The 19777-nt window shown below is 25.4% G+C and overlaps 1 protein-coding gene across 1 annotated transcript; it reads right to left on the reverse strand.

The window, feature by feature from the left end:
* Positions 1-6680: 6680 nt before the first annotated feature.
* On the reverse strand, positions 6681-7308 carry LOC124922377 (FCS-Like Zinc finger 3-like). Its single transcript, XM_047463423.1, has 2 exons — positions 7146-7308; positions 6681-7054 (listed from the first exon to the last, which is right to left on the reverse strand). Exons 1-2 carry the CDS (start codon positions 7292-7294, stop codon positions 6814-6816), a joined length of 390 nt encoding a protein of 129 aa, XP_047319379.1. The 5' UTR covers positions 7295-7308; the 3' UTR covers positions 6681-6813.
* Positions 7309-19777: the final 12469 nt, after the last annotated feature.

Here is a 19777-nt window from a genome sequence, read left to right on the forward strand (position 1 = left end):
GAATATTGTTTCTAAATATAGATCCTGCAACAATTCTCTTATCTTAACATGGACATTAACATAAAAACTTTTTTTTTTATCTCTTCAACAATATTCTTTGGTTTTGGTACCTAACAACTTACTCAAGCAAATTCGAATACTGTTTCTAAATATAGATACTGCAACAATTCTCTTATCTTAATATGGACATTAACATAAGAACTTTTTTTATCTCTTCAACAATCTTCTTTGATTTTGGTACCTAACAACTTACATAAGCAAAGTCGTCGAATATTATTTCTAAATATAGATCCTGCAACAATTCTCTTATCTTAACATGGACATTAACATAAAACTTTTTTTTTATCTCTTCAACAATCTTCTTTAGTTTTGGTACCTAACAACTTACACAAGTAAAGTCGAATACTGTTTCTAAATATAGATCCGCAACAATTCTTTTATCTTAACATGGACATTAACTAAAAGAATGAAAAATGAGATAAAGTAAAATTTTAGGACAAATTCGAACTAATATGGATTAGTTTGAGTTTATTAAATAACTCAAATTATCAAAGTTTATTTTATCTTAATATTAGTGGGTATTATTTTCTTTTAATAATTTTAAATACTTTATATAATCATGAATGTCCATGTTAAGATAGAGAATTAAATAAATTGATTTTTAATATTGTTTCATATTATTAGACATATTTATATTAACACATGAACAACATTAACATTTGAAGTAATGATGTGCCTAACTTTATTGGAAAAAATGTGAGAAGAGAGAGTAAAGAGATTTTTTTTTTTAATTTGATCAGATTGTACACTTCATTTTCTATTATTCTCTCCCAAATTCTTTCATGTATATATTAAAGTTTCATAAATAGAATCGTTATGAATACCATTGTTTTTTTAATAAGTCAATCATCAACGTTTATATTTAATAATGTAAGTATATTGTATTACACTATTAATTTAAGAAACTAAATGAAAAGTCAAACTATTAATAAAATACTAATCTCAATAATTACAAATACCTTCTTCTTTTTTAAATGGTACAATTATAATACTCCAATTCATGAGAGATATAAATTATTTTGAAGTTAAATGGATCTTCATATTAATTGAATTAACTTTTTTCAATTAAATTGTAAAATACTTGAATTAATAAATCATTAGTTAGTTTATTAGTTATATTTATAACTTAGTAAATGTTTAGTAAACTTTAATTAATACTAATTTATACTTAAAAATCATTTCTCATTAATTTTGATGTTATTTTAATATAATTTAGGGAGAAAAAAAATAAGACAACAGGTATATAACTCGCAAACATACTCAACTATTTAAATAGATGCAAAACTTACCACCTTATGGACTCTCGAACCCAGGATCTTAGGGTTAATATTCATTTTTTTTAAATATAATTTAAATTCAAATATATTTAAAGTATATAATGTTTGTAAGTGAAGTAATATTAGATGTATTTTATATATTTTTCAAGTTAACTAATTTAATAAGTTATTTATTTTGAGTGGTTTGTATGATAAACACTTTAAACTAAATGTTTATCATCCTAAGATTTCTTCTTCATTTATATTGAAAAATTAATTTAAATTGAAGTTGGGACACTTCAACAATAATAAAAAAAATTAAGTTGACTCAATATCAGTCACATATTTTCATATAAACTTAATGAATTAATCATTTTGTTTTGTTTTCTAAGTGCTAAAAAAATATTGTATGTTTAGTTAATTTTATTTTTCAAAATATTTAGTTTATACTTTATTACTATTTTTTTATGAAATATTTTATTTAATTATTAGATAAAGCATCTCCTTCCTCTCCCATTATAGAATCTAAGTTTTAGATTTTTTTATTTGTTTTTGAACATTGATCATACAATAATAACCAAATACATGAAAATTGGAGAATTTGTGGCCCATTATAATGGGCCCTAAAGTTTGGGCTACAAGCGAAGACTTTGTTAGTGGCCATCATTAGTTCCTTTCTTTTTGTTTATTATTTTACTGGTATAATAAAATATGCTTCATTATATCTTACATAAATATATAAAAAGGATAAAATCTCACTTTTTCAAATATATCATGAAAAATGTATAAAGTTCATGTTAGTTATATGTAATTTTAGAAAATTATATTATTAAATAACTTTACTAAAATATTTTTTTGTTATGTTGTCATCATATATAATAAATATTTGAACATTTTTGGGTTAACATGAGCCCAATAATCAACCATAAATATTTTATTCAAACCATATAAAATATAAGAAAATAGAAAGCTAATGTAAGTGTATTAATGTTATTCAAAGTTTTTAGTTTATTTTATTTTTTAATATAAATATTTATTTTTTAATTTAAAATTATTTAAATTTAAACAAATTTATATTTTAAATATTATTTTATTTAATATTAAAATTTTGATAAATAAATTAGACATAAATAAATAGTTGATATATCATATAAATCCAAATAAAAAATAGAAAAAGTATATATATCTGAAATAAAAAAATTAAAGAATTGATAAATATTTAAATTATATAATTTCACATATATCAGTATAATATTTTTTTACTAATTATTAAAATTTGTAAATTATAAATTAATAATTATATTATTATGTGTATATATAATAATAATAATAATATAAATAATCTGAAAAATTCAGTAATAAAAAAAGGTGTTGAAAAGTTAATAAATAAAATAATTTAAAAAATATAATATAATATAATATAATAAATTGAAATTTAATAATTAATATATTAATTTTTTTTATTTGAATTGTTATAAAATGTTATTAATTTGAATATGAAGAATCAATTATTAATAAAATATTGTAATATTGAATGAAATAATATTTTACAATTTAAATTATAAATAATAATAATAATTATAAAGAAATATATATATATATATATATTAAAGTGAATAATGTGAAAAAAAAGTTAAATAAACAGTATACACTTCTCTTTATTTCCAATTTATAACTTTAAATAATTTTTTGAAATAATTTTTTAAATTCTTATACGTGTTCATGGGATTAATATTACACGAGATTAAAATAAATAATTTATTCCAAAATTATTAAATAACTTATAAATAAAACCGATCAGTTCATCCCAGTTCCAAAATCATTTTAGCCCAACTTGATAATTAAGCTCATAAAACTTATGGTTTCAAATTAAATAAAAAAAAAAGAAAAAGTTGGCGTGTTCTGTTTGAAAAGTGAAGCCAAATAAAGAATGAATTTTCTCTCTCTCAAGGGGACTAATGAATATCAATATTAAAACATTAAATGTCGATCCTAGGATTGGAGCTGGAGACTTCACGTCAGCTCAGCCAAACCCGATCACTTCCAAGATCTCCGTTTGGACAGATTGTCCATGATTAAGTCTACCCGTGTGCCATTTGACTTTCATTTGTTTCTCTTCAACTTACATTTTGGAGTTTTATTGATAACTTTGAAGAAAAAAATATATAAACGGTTTAAGCAATAACGACAAACATTATATGAAAATAAAAAAAAATACGAAAAAGTAATAGTTAAAAAGTTATCGATATCGTAAAATCTTGAGAAGAACGATTAACTTTTCGACATACTCTACTAGTTTTTCTGAACGAATCTCAGAAATCATCATAATGATAATAATATTATGAATTATACAGACGGTTACGATCATTGAAAATTCGTCGATTTCTCTCCAACCAGGTAGTCCACTAAAGAATAATTTGGATGGTAACCCAAATATATAGGTCTGTCCTATCATCCGCATAATCCAAACTTTCCAATAGCTACCTAAAGACTCGGACATCACCCAATGAATCTTAGTAATACTCCACAAAATGATCTAAATACTAGTCACCCCTCGACAATACAAAAGTATGTGAGTTGCCGATTCAACCTCTTCTTGATACATACGACTAACCATAATACAACATTTTTTCATGCACATATAATCTGTTAGAATTCCACCATGATTAACGCTTCATTCAAAGAACGAGATCTTGGATGGAATCTTTGACTCCCAAAGTTTTTCCCAATAAAAATTATATGAAATTATCTTAGGGGAACAATTTGTACCAATGTCCTACATGGAAACTATTCATATCTTGCCAACACATAATGTCTTGTTTAGACGATGACACTCTTTTGCGTCCTATCAAATGTAAAAACTCTATTATGGGACGAAGTCTCCATAATGTTTAATCTCTTGCGAAACCACTACACCGAGAATCAAACATGTCCTTAACTATGTCCTTAACTATGATATTTCTACATATAACAATGAAAGCAAGCTTAGGATACGTCGTAACTAAATTTTTGACACTACACCAAATGTCATCTCAAAATATAATCGATGAACCATCCTCCATAATGAATCTAGACTCTTCACGAAAACTTTTTCACATTGGATAAATTCTCCTCCAAATGCTACACCCGCTAGATAATTATACATTTTAGTGAACCAACCAGACCAATCATTACCATACTTACATCTGATTATCGATGCCCAAAGATTATTCGACTATATTGTTAATCCACTACACCATTTTGATAGAAGATCTTTATTAAAAGAAATAAGATCTCGAATATCTAGACCTCCTTGATTTTTAAAATATTAACTTTATCTCAACTAATTAGATGACAAAACAATGAGTTAGAAGATCCCCATTGAAATTTACACATTATTTTCTCTATTTTTACCACCACACTCTTAGGGAGAATGAATAACGACATCATATATGTGGACATAGATAACAACAAACTTTTAATGAGGATTAACCGACCCCTTTCGAGATTATTTTACTTTCCATCTAGACATTACATTATATTTTAGTGATACAAACCTTTAGTCACATGATTAGGTTTGGATTTATCCTTAAACACATGTACTAGGTTGGATTAAATAAATGAAGTCTAAAAGAAATATTTTGTATAAAATGACCAAAAGTTTATAATAGAGACAATTATTTGATGGGCATAAAATACATAGCATTGTCCTTTTTCACGTGTAACAAAATCCTGAGCCTTGATCAAAATCTCTTTTATTCGTGTTCGAGAACACACAATATTTTATTTTCCCGATTTCTTAAAGAGAAAACTGGGTTGGCGACTCTAAAAAGTAGTATAATCAATATCATTAAATCATAGTTTGGTTCCTCACCTCATTTTAGACGAGATAACTTCTGGGGAAGTCGTACTATATTTTGATTTATGAGGTTTGAGATGAAGATAAACCACTTGATTTAATGAAATCGACATTAAGTTAGACTCTAGTTTAACCTATCATTTTAGTTTCTCATCCCACTCAAAATTCGTGAGGAAGTAAAATTATGAGGCTAAAACTATTGAGTCAAATAAACGCTTTAAAATGTCGACCGTTTTTAGGTGTTACAATTATTTTAAATTGTATATTTAGAAAATAAAATAAAAAAATTAAATTTAAAATATTTTGTTTATTCTTAATTTTTTTATAATTTCATAAGTTAATAAAAATAAGATGAATCTATATTTAATAATTTGAAAAAAATTATATTTTGTATTCAAATAAATGTTGTTATATATGTAATTTTGATTTTGTAATTATGACTTTTATTTTTATGTAATCTAATTATTATTGTTTCTTGGAATAATTTTTATATTTAATTATATATATATATATATATAATAATATATAACTGATATCTTTTATAAATAATTTTCTTCTTTTAGACATTTATAAATTTTAAGCAAACTAAAATGCCTAATTTTAAACGGTTCAAAAATAAAATTTGAAGGCAATTTCAATATCTTACTAAGTCACAAAATTTATGTTCTTTTTAAGTTAATATTAAATAGTAGATATTAAATAACAATAGTTTTAAATAATTTCCCCATTTTTCAACCAAAAATATTTTATAAAGATACTTAAATCGGGATATTTTTAATATAAAATAAGATATGAATCCTTGGGGGCTTGCTCTCTCAAGTCATTTTCATTATTTTCATTCATTTAACACTAATGTCTATTTTTTTTTCTATAAAAACAAATGTGATAGTTTAAAATATCAATTTATTCAATAAGAAATTAAAGAAATGAGAGTTATGATTCAAATTCATTTTTAGCTTAATCCAAAAAAAATAGTACATTCATTAACTATATAGTAAAGAAATATTCAAGAAAAAAAAACTTTGCTGATTATTACAATTAGTATGGACATTTTCCAAAAATAAAAATTCAATTCACTTAGAATTACCTTAGCAATTCATTTGATTAGACTTTTGTTCAATTCACTTAAAATATTAAATTCTCTTATTTTACTTTTAATAATTCAAGAACTACTTTTACTAAATGAATTTCAATTTATGCAAACTATTAATAATATGATACTCCTCAACAATAAAGGTTAGAGTACTTTGGTTTGTTTAGTTAAGATTTTTTAATCCACACATCATTTTATCAACTTTTTTTAATCATCAAGATACTAAAATAGCTTTTATTTAAAAATAAAAATCATTGTAGATCTACATTTTAAAAATAAATTCAAATAAACCTTTACCTTTACCAAACAAGCTCCAAATCAAATAGAATTTTGAGCAAGCAAATTCTAAATAACCTTTATCATTTTTTTATTATCAAATAATTGAAAATTAATAATAATGATGAAAAAAGAAAACCATTCAAATATAGATTGAAGAAAATGAAAAGTTATTAGCAAAAAAAAAAAAAGAAACTCAAAATTGTCCCATAAGAACCCGGTTCATGAGTTGTTATTAGCAAAATCAAATATCAATACTACCCGGTTTAAGGAAACCGGGTTTGACAAGATCAAGCCACAAAAACAGTTCCAATTCTTACATCTTTATTTGGGATAGAAGATGATGATGATTTATGAGTTGTCTGATCTGAAGAACTCTCTCTAACCGAACTTCTCTTTGAAGAAGATGAAGATGATGAAGATGAAGAAGATGAAGATGAAATAACCCTTCTTGATCTAATCCTCTTTTTAGCTTCATCAATCTCTATCTGTTCTTGTCTGCATTCATAGCTGCAAAACGCCATATCCCCTCTGCCAAATGAAAAACAATCTAAATGCATGCATGAATCATGATGATGCAACAAACCTAATTTAAATCATTCAATCTCAATTCGAAACTTACCTGTACATGAAGATATCTCTGTTATGACCAAGATATTTCCGACAAAGAAAACATGATTCAAGAAAGTTTGATTCTTTAATGAAATCATAGTATTCAGATCTAGTGTAAAATATAGGTTTTTTTGATCTCTTTTCTTGCTCCATCTCCATTACTACAATTTGCAGAGTTAGAGAAAAGAAAGAGAAGATTTATGAAGAAGAACCATGGCTTTATTTATATACATACAAAGAAGGGAGACTGGAATCAGGTGTTAAGTGGTCCACATTAACGAGAACTTCATGCATGCTAATTTTCATCCTCCAACTTTTTATGTTCTTCAATATTGACCCCTCACTTTTCTATTCTTTTACTCCATTACTCTTTCATTCAACCTATTTAAATTATATTATGCTTATATGAATAAAAAATCTTATATTTCACAAGTCAGTTGAGATTGAGTCAACAATAAGCGTATGTTCAATAATTCTTATATTAATGTTGAGAAATCGTAGCTTAATTGTTGTGGATGTTTTTACCAAATTCTCTACATAAACTAAAAGTGATTCTAGATATATAACAAAAACTTTGTAAGAAGATATTTCGAGAAATCTATATATGAATATAGTATTAAGTCTCAACCGTAGAATTGGTTTAACGTTGGAGTAATTCAAATCAATTTAACGTTGACTTATATAGATTATACATATTAATTTACATTTTAAAATAAAAATATGTGCATGTATTTCAAATAACATAAAAAAATATCAATAATTTTTAAAAAGTTGGGTTTTGATTCTCTTTCAGAGTGCGACTAATTCTCACGGGTTAAACAAATAACTCGTAAATCTACTCAACCAATTTAACTAAACAAGCCAAACTTGGCGTCTGACGATCTCAAATTCAAGACCTCAAAAAGACTGGAACATTAGGTATCCATCTCCTTAGGTATCCATCTCCTTTTGCCGCAAAGCTAGAGGATGATAAAGATAGATTTTACATCAAGATAAATATTACTTTAGGGAGAATATAAATAAGAATAAAATCTTTGGGGACTAAATTAAAAATTTAAGGAAAACGACAAAAAGGGGACAAAAACAGCTAATATGGGCCCACTCAAATAGGCAAGAAAACAAAAAATTCGATCATAACTCCCATCACTCGAGTCATCATCGACTCGGCGTTGGGTCCCACCTTTTACAGGAATAAATTACAAATTTATCCTCAAACTATTATTACTTGTGCAGTTTGATCTTTTAACTTTATTTTTAAAACTTTCAGATTTGCTTGTACTTGCTTGCCCCTTTGAAGAACTTATAACAAATATATATTTAAATTTATGAATGTACAAATTATCAATAATTCTAATTTCTATTTTAACTGATTTGTTTATGCTTTGTTAATAATATTTATTTATGTACTTGTTTGTTTGTAAATTTGAGATTGTTATAACAGAATAAAAAAGTTTATTATTGGCTGAAAAATAATAATTTATTTTTTTTATTTCTTCATCCTTCATCTTTTTTCCAACCAATAATAATGATGTTGTTACCGTCATTCTTTCTCAAATTCTCTCCATATCACTCATCTTATTTAATTTATTTGTGATATATTTTTGTCCTAATAAAATAATATAGATACACAATTTATAAAAATATCAAATTCTCAACATATCTTAAATGGGCCTGAATATATGGGCCTGTATTATCTCTCTTTATTAATATATAGTTTACTAGTTAAACAAAAATTATAGATTTGAGATTTTATTAATATTTTGATAAAAAAATAATCTAATTAGTTTAATTATTATAATTTTAATTTTTTTATTGAAAATTATAGTTTATAAAAATATTTTGATATATTAATTATGAATTGTTGAAAATAAATAAATGAAAATATATTAAAATTAATTTCAACACCAATTACATATAATATTATTATTCTTATTTTTGTGTTAGAACAGTACTAACCTATTACTAAAAACATGATAGAGTTAGATATGTTAGAACACCATTAATTCAATAATTCGAGTTGGATTGACTTAAAAAGTAATAAAAAAAATTATGGATAAAATAAGAGTAGAAAAATATAAGTTTTACATGTTTTTTTTTTTAATTAAAAAAATAGTGTATTTACATCATTTTTTTTTTAGAAAATAGACAAGTGATGTCATATAGATATACCCTATATATATTTTAAAAATGTATTAGGATAGTTCAAATTTAGTTAAGAGAACAGACAAAGTTAACTTTTAAAAAAAAAATAAAAAAATTATTAAGTAAATTTTTGTTACCGTTTTATAATATTATTATAGCTGCCCCATTAAGGAGAGGGGGTCAGGAAATATAAATGCAGTTTTGTGTTGAGTGTAGTTGGGATGTCATAAATAAATAAATAGATATTTAAGAAACCCATTTTTGTAAATATATAATAGTGGAGTGGGAACCACATGTTGGTTCAGGGTTCAGGTGACCTGATCGATTGAGCATGCTACTAAAGGATGCATTTATTTCTTAATATTTATCATCATTCAAACCTCAACACCTTCTTTCATAATGCATTAATTAATGCTTCCAATTCAATTTAATTCAATTTGGGACTTGTTCCTTTCAACTTATTTCAAACTAATCATAAATAATGCATTAATATATATATATATATATATATATATATATATAAATATATAAATATATGTATATATATAAATAAATGTGACGTAAAAGGTTAAGCATAAAACCTGCCAACGCACTTGATCATTTAAGCAAACGCAGAACTTGACAATCTGATGTGCTCAATCTTAAGATCTCAAAAAGGTCGAGAATATTCATCTATTGTTTGTGTTAAGATAGAAGAGGGGATTATATATATAATATGCTCCTCTGAAGTTTTTTTTTTTATTCAAATAGCTTCTAATAAAATACCACACTATTTAAAACTTACAACATTTCAAGTTAAAGTGGATTAATGACTATATTTGTTATGTTAGTTCCTTTGTTAAAATGAGACTCGAATTTTGAACGGTGCCATATGAAATTTTAACTATCACAATTTTAGTCATTTAAGGATTTTTTTTACAAACTAGGGTTTCTTATTGGGTTCAATTGTGATTTAAATTTTTTTTTTTCAAATTTCACAGTTTTGAGATCTTTATTGTTAAAGTTATACAAATTTTTTTTTTTTCTTAATAGTTTTAAATGTCCTTAACTTATTATTTACATGACATTCATCAATAAATATATAAAATATTAATGTCAATAATTTAACTACTAAATTTAAACAATTGAGGGTTTTGTCTACCGAATTTAAGAGAATATCGTCAAAACCCTAAATTCGCTAAATATCGATAGTTAAATAAGTGACTTCGATATTTTATTTGTAAATGAGATGTAGATAACAATTTAAAGGCGTTTAAAATTATTGAGACAAAATATAGTTTTTGTATAACTTTAACAATATGAAGTTTGAAAAAAGAGATATGAAATCACGTCACCAATAACTATCCCCAATAACTATCCCTAATTTGATAAATCCTTCTTACAAAAATTTAAAAAATTTAAAAAGTAAGAGACTTTACTAATGTAATGTTGTAAGTGTATTAAAGATGTTAGTATACATAAAAATCAATTTATTAAATTAAAGTGGTTCCTTATCTCAATTATAGACTAAATGTCATATTGGCCTGCATAAAGTAAAAAATTGAACATATATGAACTTGACTATAAGTTTTAACCAATCATTCAAGAATGTTTAGTTTTTTTATTATTATTAAGGAGAACTAGTATCATCCCACGACCATAATTTCTGCTTCAACTCAAAATAATTTTAGATAGAATCGAACCCGTAACATTTTGGTCTATTAAATCGACTCTTACCACTAGAGTACCTTGATTAATTATCCAATAATGTTCAATAAAATCCTCTCACGGTGAATTACTCTGTAAGAAGTAGGTCATCCAAATTCTTGCCAGGATGGGTCTTTTGAGAATCTTGGCTTCTCCACTATTAATGTTTTGCCAGTCTATTTATTTTGGTAGTACCTCATTTTATTTTTTTTGTGATTTATTTTATTGTTTGCATTTTGAATGTTTTTTTTACCAAACTTAACACGCGGTGATTTATTGTCACAACTTAAATTGTATTTGATTTTCATTTATATATAGAAGATTAAGATATACTGATCTCCAGTCTCCTCATCATTGATAACTTTGTATTATTGTTAATTCATTATACTTAAAGAAAAAAGCAAATCGAAAATAACATTGTTTCCTCATGTGAGACCATATATAAGTATCAAAACTAAGATTTCACAAATGATCATTTTAACCTAAAATAAAGTTCCTAACTAATAAAAGGTGGTCATAATTATTAAGACCCGATGACCAAATTTATCTCTTTTGCGTCGATATTTATTTTCATACCATTTTTTTTATTATATATTTCCCTATGTTATTTTAAAATACTTCAAACACATGATCATCAGTCTGTTCAAGAGAGCATGCCAACAAGACAAAGAGTGTTTTGAAAGCAACAATCATAATCATCATGATTCCAACACAAACATACGAGTACTGGTACGTACTTACTATATTATAAACATAATATTCTCTATTGTTGAGAGAGAGAATGTTGAAATAATAAACATATTCATTAGAGGAGCTAGGTAATGAGAGAGTGATGATAGTTTAATAATGAAATAATAATGTTAAAAAGAGTTGATCTTTTCGTGGATCTCCATTACTTCATTTTAGTTTGAACTATGATATGAGGTTAGTATTATCCTAGAGTGTTTTACAAGGTATAATTTGTGAAGTGTAATTGAGTTTATTAAGTTTTTTTTTTTTTGTTAGATATGGGGAATTTTTAAATTCAAAATGTTTTATAAGTTGAATTAATGAGGAATCAAACAAGATTAAATTTGAGTTTAAAATTATATATAATTTAACAAAGTTCAAGGTGTAAAATAAAATATTCATTATCTCTTATATATATATATATATATATATATATATATATATATATATATATATATATATATATAGCTGTCTCTTCTTGGTAACATCATGCATATGAGTGGGAATTTTATAATGTTATGAATGATTAGCATATTCTTTGTTATAAGTTAGAGCTCGGTTAGTGTTTATTTGTATAAATTTTGAATTATTTAAATTTGTTTGATTGGTGTTGATTTTGAGAAAGTTAAAGTTTGTTTTGGGAAAAAGAAATTAAAGGGGTTGATATAGAATTATTAAAGAAATTAGAAAAAAAAAATAGAAGTTATTTTAATGTTTTAATTTATAAATTGAGTAATTAATTAATAAGAGGATGAATAAAACTATGTTTGATTATATATATAAAAAAAATCAAAGTCTAATTAATATTTAAAATCAACTTATTAAAATATTTAATGTTTAATATTTAAAAATTATGGATAGAGAATAGGAATTTGGTAACATTGAATAATGTAATTATGAATGACTATTAAGATATGAGTGTAATTGAAAAATAGAAATTTCTATCCTATTAGATTTGAAGTTCAATTAAGAGTTCGCACATCATTCTCGATATAATTCAAGTTGTTATTTATCATTACTCATATTTAAAATGTTATGTATAGTAAAATAATATTAATTTTATATTTTAATTAATTATTTAAACAATTTAATTGTTTTTTTTAAGGTCTATATACAGTTAAACCTCTTTACAACAATACTCTTAGATTGGAAAAATATTACTTTACCGAATTTATTATTACTTTAGCGATATAATAATATTTTATTACTTTATCGATATAATAATATTTTATTATTTTATCGAAGTTTTATACCATATTTATGTACAGTATTACAATACAATACATTTACCGAAGTTTTATACTGCATTTAAGTACAATATTACAATACAATACATTATGTTTAAAACTGTATGTAATTTGATTTAAAATTATTTTTATTATAATTAATTATATCTAAAAACTGGATTCATGCATATAAAAAATTGCACCAGATAAGAAACAAGCTACTATATATTCATATTTTAAAATGAATTGAATTTTGTAACTCATATACAATATACATATATATAATTATGAAATTATTACTTTAAATATTACTTGGGCCTTGATGACTTATATTTTTTTTTATTATCTCATGCTTTTAGTAAGAATATTACTTTACTTACTACTTAAGCGAGGTTATTACTTTATCGGATATTACTTTAACAAGGTTTAACTATATATTAAAAATGATAAAATTCGTTTAAAGCACAGCTACAAAACATAACATGAAAAAAAAACGTTACTCAATATGTTATCGAGCTCACAAGTCATTGAGAATCCCGACGGATTCTACTGGTTTTTCGGATCGAATTTCAAAAAACGTCATAATAATAGCATTATAAATAATACAAATTGGACGGTTAAGATCATTGAAAATTTGACGATTTTTCTCCAAATGAAAACTATCAATATCTTGCCAACGCATAACGTCTTGTTCAGAAAAAAAAATATTTGCTTATTTCCTACCAAAAGTAAAACTCTATTATTGGACGAATTCTCCATAATATTTAATCTTTTTCTATATTTTATTCGGCTAGCGAAAAGACCGAGGACCAAACATGTCCTTAACTGTGACATTTCTACATATAACAATAGAAATAAGCTATAGATACGTCGTAGTTAAACTTTTGATACTATACCAAATGTTGTCCAAAAAATTAATCAAAGAATAATCCCCACAATAAATCTAGACTAATCAAAAAAATTTACACATAAAATAAATTCTCTTCCAAATAATACACCCTGCTGGATAATTAGACATTTTGCTGAATCAACTAGACATTCATGATCATATTTATATTTAATTGTCGATACCCAAAGACTATTTAGCTCCGTTGTAAATCTATTACACCAATTTGATAGAAAAACTTTATTAAATAAATAAGTTCTCGAATATCTAGACATCCTTAATATTTAAAACATTTAACATTATTTCAACTAATTATATGATAAAATAATTAAAATAATTTCATTATTATAACTATAGATTTAAAACATTAGATTATTTAAATTTCACATTAAAGAAACCATAAGTATTCTTCTCCCATCTACTAGTTTGCTTTTTAATAATATGATATAATATATTAAGATCAATCAAGAGCAAGCCTAACTATTCGGTTAGTAGAGTCACTAAATAAAACTAGGATTTATGTATATTTATTTGTATGGTTAAAAATAAAATAACAAAATTATCATATACAAATCAACTATATATAATACTCCTCCTATTAATTCAATTAGTCAACCAATATATTTCTTAATACCCAATTTTCTCTTCTTTATCGACATTTATAAACTCACTTTGGTAATCAACAATTTTATTCTCACCCACTTATCAAATCATTTCCGCTAACCAACATATTACTTATTACCCAACTATTTCATTTTTACCGACATTTATCAACTCACTTCGGTCAACCAACATCTTCCTTATTACCCAATCATCTCCTCTTTATTGACTTTTATCAACTCACTTTTGTCAAACAATAATATTATTCTCATCCACTTACCAGCTCACTTCCATTAACCAACATATCCCTTATTTGCTCTTTATAATTATTACAAATTTATACCGAGTGAGATTCGAACCCTCGATTTTTATTATACATAATGAACACTTAAACCATTACACCACTTAAGAATTATTAATTTCTTTTTATAATTTTATGTATAAATATATAATTGACATAACTAATCATTATATATATGAAATGTTATAGAGAAATATATATATATATATATAAATTAAATTAAATTATATAAATGAATTTAAAATATTATTAGTTTAGTTGTTTAAAATGTTGAGGTTATTTTTGTTAGAAATGTCATCACACGTTCATCAATTTTGAAGTTGAATTTAAATATAAAGTGTTATTAGTTTAGTTGGTTAAAATGTTGAACTTATATTATGAGGTTATAAGTTTGAAACTTATGTATATCACATTTTAATTTCAGTTTTCAAGTTATGGGCGAGCGGATCAACCCACGACCAGACCCGATCCAAATATTCACTAGTGGAAAAATAGGCTTCCGTAACGAAGCTTAGTAATGACACTCGAACACTCTTACTGAAGATTTTTATCAGTAACAGTTATTATAAACCGTTATTATTATGAAGATATCAATAACGACTATATAAGACCGTTACAGATATAATGAATCACTAACGGATATAAGAAATCATTGTTACATATAATAGTGTCTTTATTTATTTTTTCATATTAAGGTTATCAATAACGGTTATTGTTAAAACTGTTACTAATATGATGACAATATTAGTAACAATTGTTGTGGGAAACCGTTACAGAAACTATATTGGTAACGGTTTTAATGTATAACCGTTATTGATATGGCTTCAGTTTAAATTTGCTGAAGATTTATCAGTAACGGTTTTAAGGGGAAATCGTTACTAAAATGGCATTGGTAACGATTTAGAGGATAATCGTTACTAATATGTGACCCGTCGTTTCATCTTCACAAGGGGTATTAGTAACGGTTTTAGGTATAACCGTTATTGATACGGCTTTAGTTTAAATTTTCTGAAGATTTATTAGTAACGGTTTTGAGGGGAAACCGTTACTAATATGGCATTGGTAACGGTTATCATAAAAATCGTTACAGATGTTTAAATTGTTATCAGTAACGATTTATCTAAAACCGTTACTAATACTCTAATATAACCCCGAGAGTGCCGCCCTCTTTCTTTTTTTCTTCTTTCTTTTATTTCTCTTCTCCACTTTCCCGTTTTCTCCGCCGACTATCTGTTGAAGTCTTCACCGCCTGTCCTTTGAAGTCGCCGCCGTCGATCATCTACAATCAGGTAAGGTTTCTTTTTCTTTGTCCTCCCACGTTCTTTTTTTCTCCGCGCCGTCCTCTTCTTCTCCGCGCCATCCGTTCTTTCTTTTATTCTCTCTTTCTTTCTTTTCTTTTGTCGCCGGTTCAAGAAGCTATCCGCTGCCCGTTCTTTAATTGCTACCGCCATTTCTTCCGCTCTCCGTCGCCGATTCTTCTGCAATCAGGTTAGTTATTACTTTCAATCTTTGCCGAAATTTGTTTCTTTTTTAATATATTTCATAAATCTGATCATTTCTTCTACAATCAGGTTAGTTCTTTTTGAAGATTTTTGAAGTTTTCGTCCTCTTTTGAAGTTGCCCCTACTGCCACACACTGTCTGCCACCGCTTCTCTTCCAAATCCAGGTTAGTTCTTCTTTAAAATGAATGTTTGATTGTTAGATTTTATAGCATTGTTAGATTAATAGCATTGTTAGATTATTTGTATGTTAGGCTAGATTATTGAATGTTGGTTTATTTGATGTTAAATTAAGTGAGATTATTTGAATGTTTGATTATTGGATTATTAGATTAAGTTAGATTATTTGAATGTTAAATTATTGGATTGTTAGATTAAGTTAGATTATTCGATTGTTAGATGAAGTTAGATTATTTGAATGTAAGATTAATGGATTATGTTAGATTATGTTATATTATGGGATTATTGATTTATTAGATTATTGAATTGTAAATGTTGATTAGGTTATGATATATAGTTTGCTTTATTGGATAATTGAATTGTATATGTTGATTAGGTTATGATAGTTTATTGAATTATATGTTAAATAATTGGACTAGTTAGGTTTATGATTAATTTATAAATAAAAAACTTTATTTGAAATAATAATAATTTGTCTAGTCCTAATGGAAGTCCCAAACAAAACATGGATGACTATACTTCGTACCGATCCTAAATATATTGAGGGGGTTGACAAATTTATAGAATTTACTAAAAGGTCTACGGGTAGATCATCGATTGCATGTCCTTGTGTAAGATGTGCAAATCGAGTGTATGAGAATAAGACTGTCGTTAGATCTCATCTGGTTGTATTCAGCATAAGAAAAAATTATGGTTTTTGGTATTTTCACGTTGAAAAGAGAATTGAACGTTAGAATGTAAATGTTGCTAGTGAGAATATGGAGGAAGATGATGAGCTTGAAGACGAACCGATCAATGTACAACCAAATAACGAGAGTAATATCATGGAAGACGAACTTGTTGACGTTTGTGAGGATCATCTAATGAAAGATATTATTATTGATTTGTACCCTGATGTCAACAATGAGAATGAAAATCCGAGTGAAAAGAGAAGTAGGTACGGGTTTTACTAGCGCGCTAACAAACCTTGTATAGAGGACAGATGAGCATTCAGAGGACCCTTTTGCACTACTTAACTCTTTGGGGACCTTGATTTGGGCGGTATGATAGGTAGTGATGATGATAACATGAACGTTGATAGTGTACCAAACACTAACTTCGATGCTGATGATGATGAGACACAACCCCGTCTGAGAAGCAAGGTGGAGGTACCGATGTTTGATTACGTATTTTGTTATGATCCTATATAATTTTGTGTTTAATTTTAAGAGGAGACGAGGTAATAACAAAAATACAGTAGTTGGTAGATTGCAAGCGGGGCAGAAGATGACTCTTAAGTTCAACCCGATAGATGGTAAGTCAATGTGCGAGAATAAGACAACGTGGTCGAGACATATTGGGAGTGTCATTCGAGACTCCAATGCATTACCTCACATGACCTTGCGTTGGTCGAACCTGAGCTCCACACAGCTATATCACATATGGATGGCTATCACGGTAAGTTATTAGTTTTGATGTATTAATCACAATCTATAATTGTATTTTAATGTTGACTTTTCAGGATCCTTTCGAGGCCGTGTGGGAGGACATCAACAACTATCGTCGCCAAGGTCTACATCAAGCAAAAAAATTATGAGATAGATAGAGATGTCAATGGAACACCTTGTACGATAAATCTCGTGAATGTGACCAGGCAACGATTAGGACAAATCCCCCTCCTGAGATCGCCATAAGTGATTGGCATTATCTTCTTGATCGTCGCTTTCTCACTCCGGAGTTCAAGGTAAGTTAATCTTTTTTAAAGAGCTCTTACATTAATCATTCATTAAACACAAATCTTTTCTTATTTGTAAAAAACAAGTAATGCCAATGCGCTTAATAGGTCGCGTGTTGTGTACAAGAATAATGCAGGCAACATCTCATTTTCGCAAGTCGAGAGGCAAATGGTTCGTTTTATCATTGAATACAAAGTTTATAATGTTATTACGTTTTTATCAATTATTAAATTTGTATAGGAGAAGACTATCGGTACCTCGCCTAATTTTGCTGACTTATTTCTCCACACTCATACAAAAAAAAAAAAAACCTCTAAAAAAATAAAATAAATAAAAGTTTTTATATTTTATTAAGACTCTATATTCAATATATTGAATTATTATATATTAGATTTTACTTATAATTATTTAGATATCAAACTATTTACATGCATTTAGTAATTTATATTTCACATGTTTATAAACTACTTTTAGTTAATTTTGATATTAATCAAACAAAATTAACTAAAAAATATCAGCATAACAATTTCAGACATTTTTTCTTACTAAATAAAAACAAAACAAAAGATAAAATTGAAGTATTTATAAAATTTATTCATATCATGATTTTAATTCATATATTTAAATTATGAATAGATTAATTTAAATAAATTTTATATCCAACTTTAATACAATAATTTTATCATCAAAATTCTTTAAGCATCTTAAAGTCCTCGATTAATAACTTCTTTAATATCTTTGAATTTGTCAACGTTTGAATTCCCTCTTTCTCGTTTTAAATTCATGATTAATATATATTATCAAACTATTTAGTTAATATTATATTTTTGATTTAATAGTTTAAAATAGTTTTTTATAAAATGTTTTTTCTTACTTAAAATTATTTTAACAAATATAATATTTTTTTTCAATATCTTATATTTTAATCTGTAAAAGTTTTTATATAAAATGTTTTTGTTTTCATTTTTGAAAAGATTAAATACTTTAAAATATTTCTAATAAATTATTTCTTATTTGTTTTACAATTGTTTTTATTCAATATCATCTAGTTCAATTTTAAGCATTTATCTATATATAATTTTTTATTTAATTTTTAAATAGAATAAATTGTTTATTTTTGATTTATAATTTTTTTCTTAAAATTAGTATTTATTCAATATTATATATATTAATTATTTTTAACAAATTAGTTATTTTATAAAAAAAAATTATTCAATATATTATAATATTTTTTTTTTGATTTTTTTTTTTAAATTTAACTAGCTTTGAATATTTATATAAATGATTTTTTATTTAATTTATAATTTTTTTATATAGAATTTTAATAATTTACAATTTTATATCCCACCTGAACTATATCAAATATTAATATAATGGTCTTGATTCAAATAGATTTGAATGTTGGTAATAAATTTGAAGTGTATTATAGGGGCGGATATATTGTTCATCTTAGGTTTCAATGGTTTTCATTCTTTAAAATGCTTCAAAATTCTTCTCCCTTAATTAAATATTATTTTTTCTTTATAAGAATGGGACAGCCTTGAAAAGTGGTATAGGAGACTAATGGAAAAAAAATATTTATTAGAAAAGGAAAAAAATAAAAAAATAAATAATCCCAATTATTTATTTAGGCAAATGAAGACTTACAAGATTTTTCAAAGTCATCTATTATGCTTT

This window comes from Impatiens glandulifera, chromosome 1, assembly GCF_907164915.1.
Source record: "Impatiens glandulifera chromosome 1, dImpGla2.1, whole genome shotgun sequence".
Lineage (NCBI taxonomy): Eukaryota > Viridiplantae > Streptophyta > Magnoliopsida > Ericales > Balsaminaceae > Impatiens > Impatiens glandulifera.

What these genes read in the sequence shown, in the direction of transcription:
- LOC124922377 (XM_047463423.1), bottom strand. Translation starts at nt 7,294, where the DNA reads ATGGAGATGGAGCAAGAAAAGAGATCAAAAAAACCTATATTTTACACT. An exon ending in AGAGATATCTTCATGTACAG is followed by an intron (nt 7,055 to 7,145) that starts GTAAGTTTCGAA and finishes TTCATTTGGCAG; the next exon opens with AGGGGATATGGCGTTTTGCA.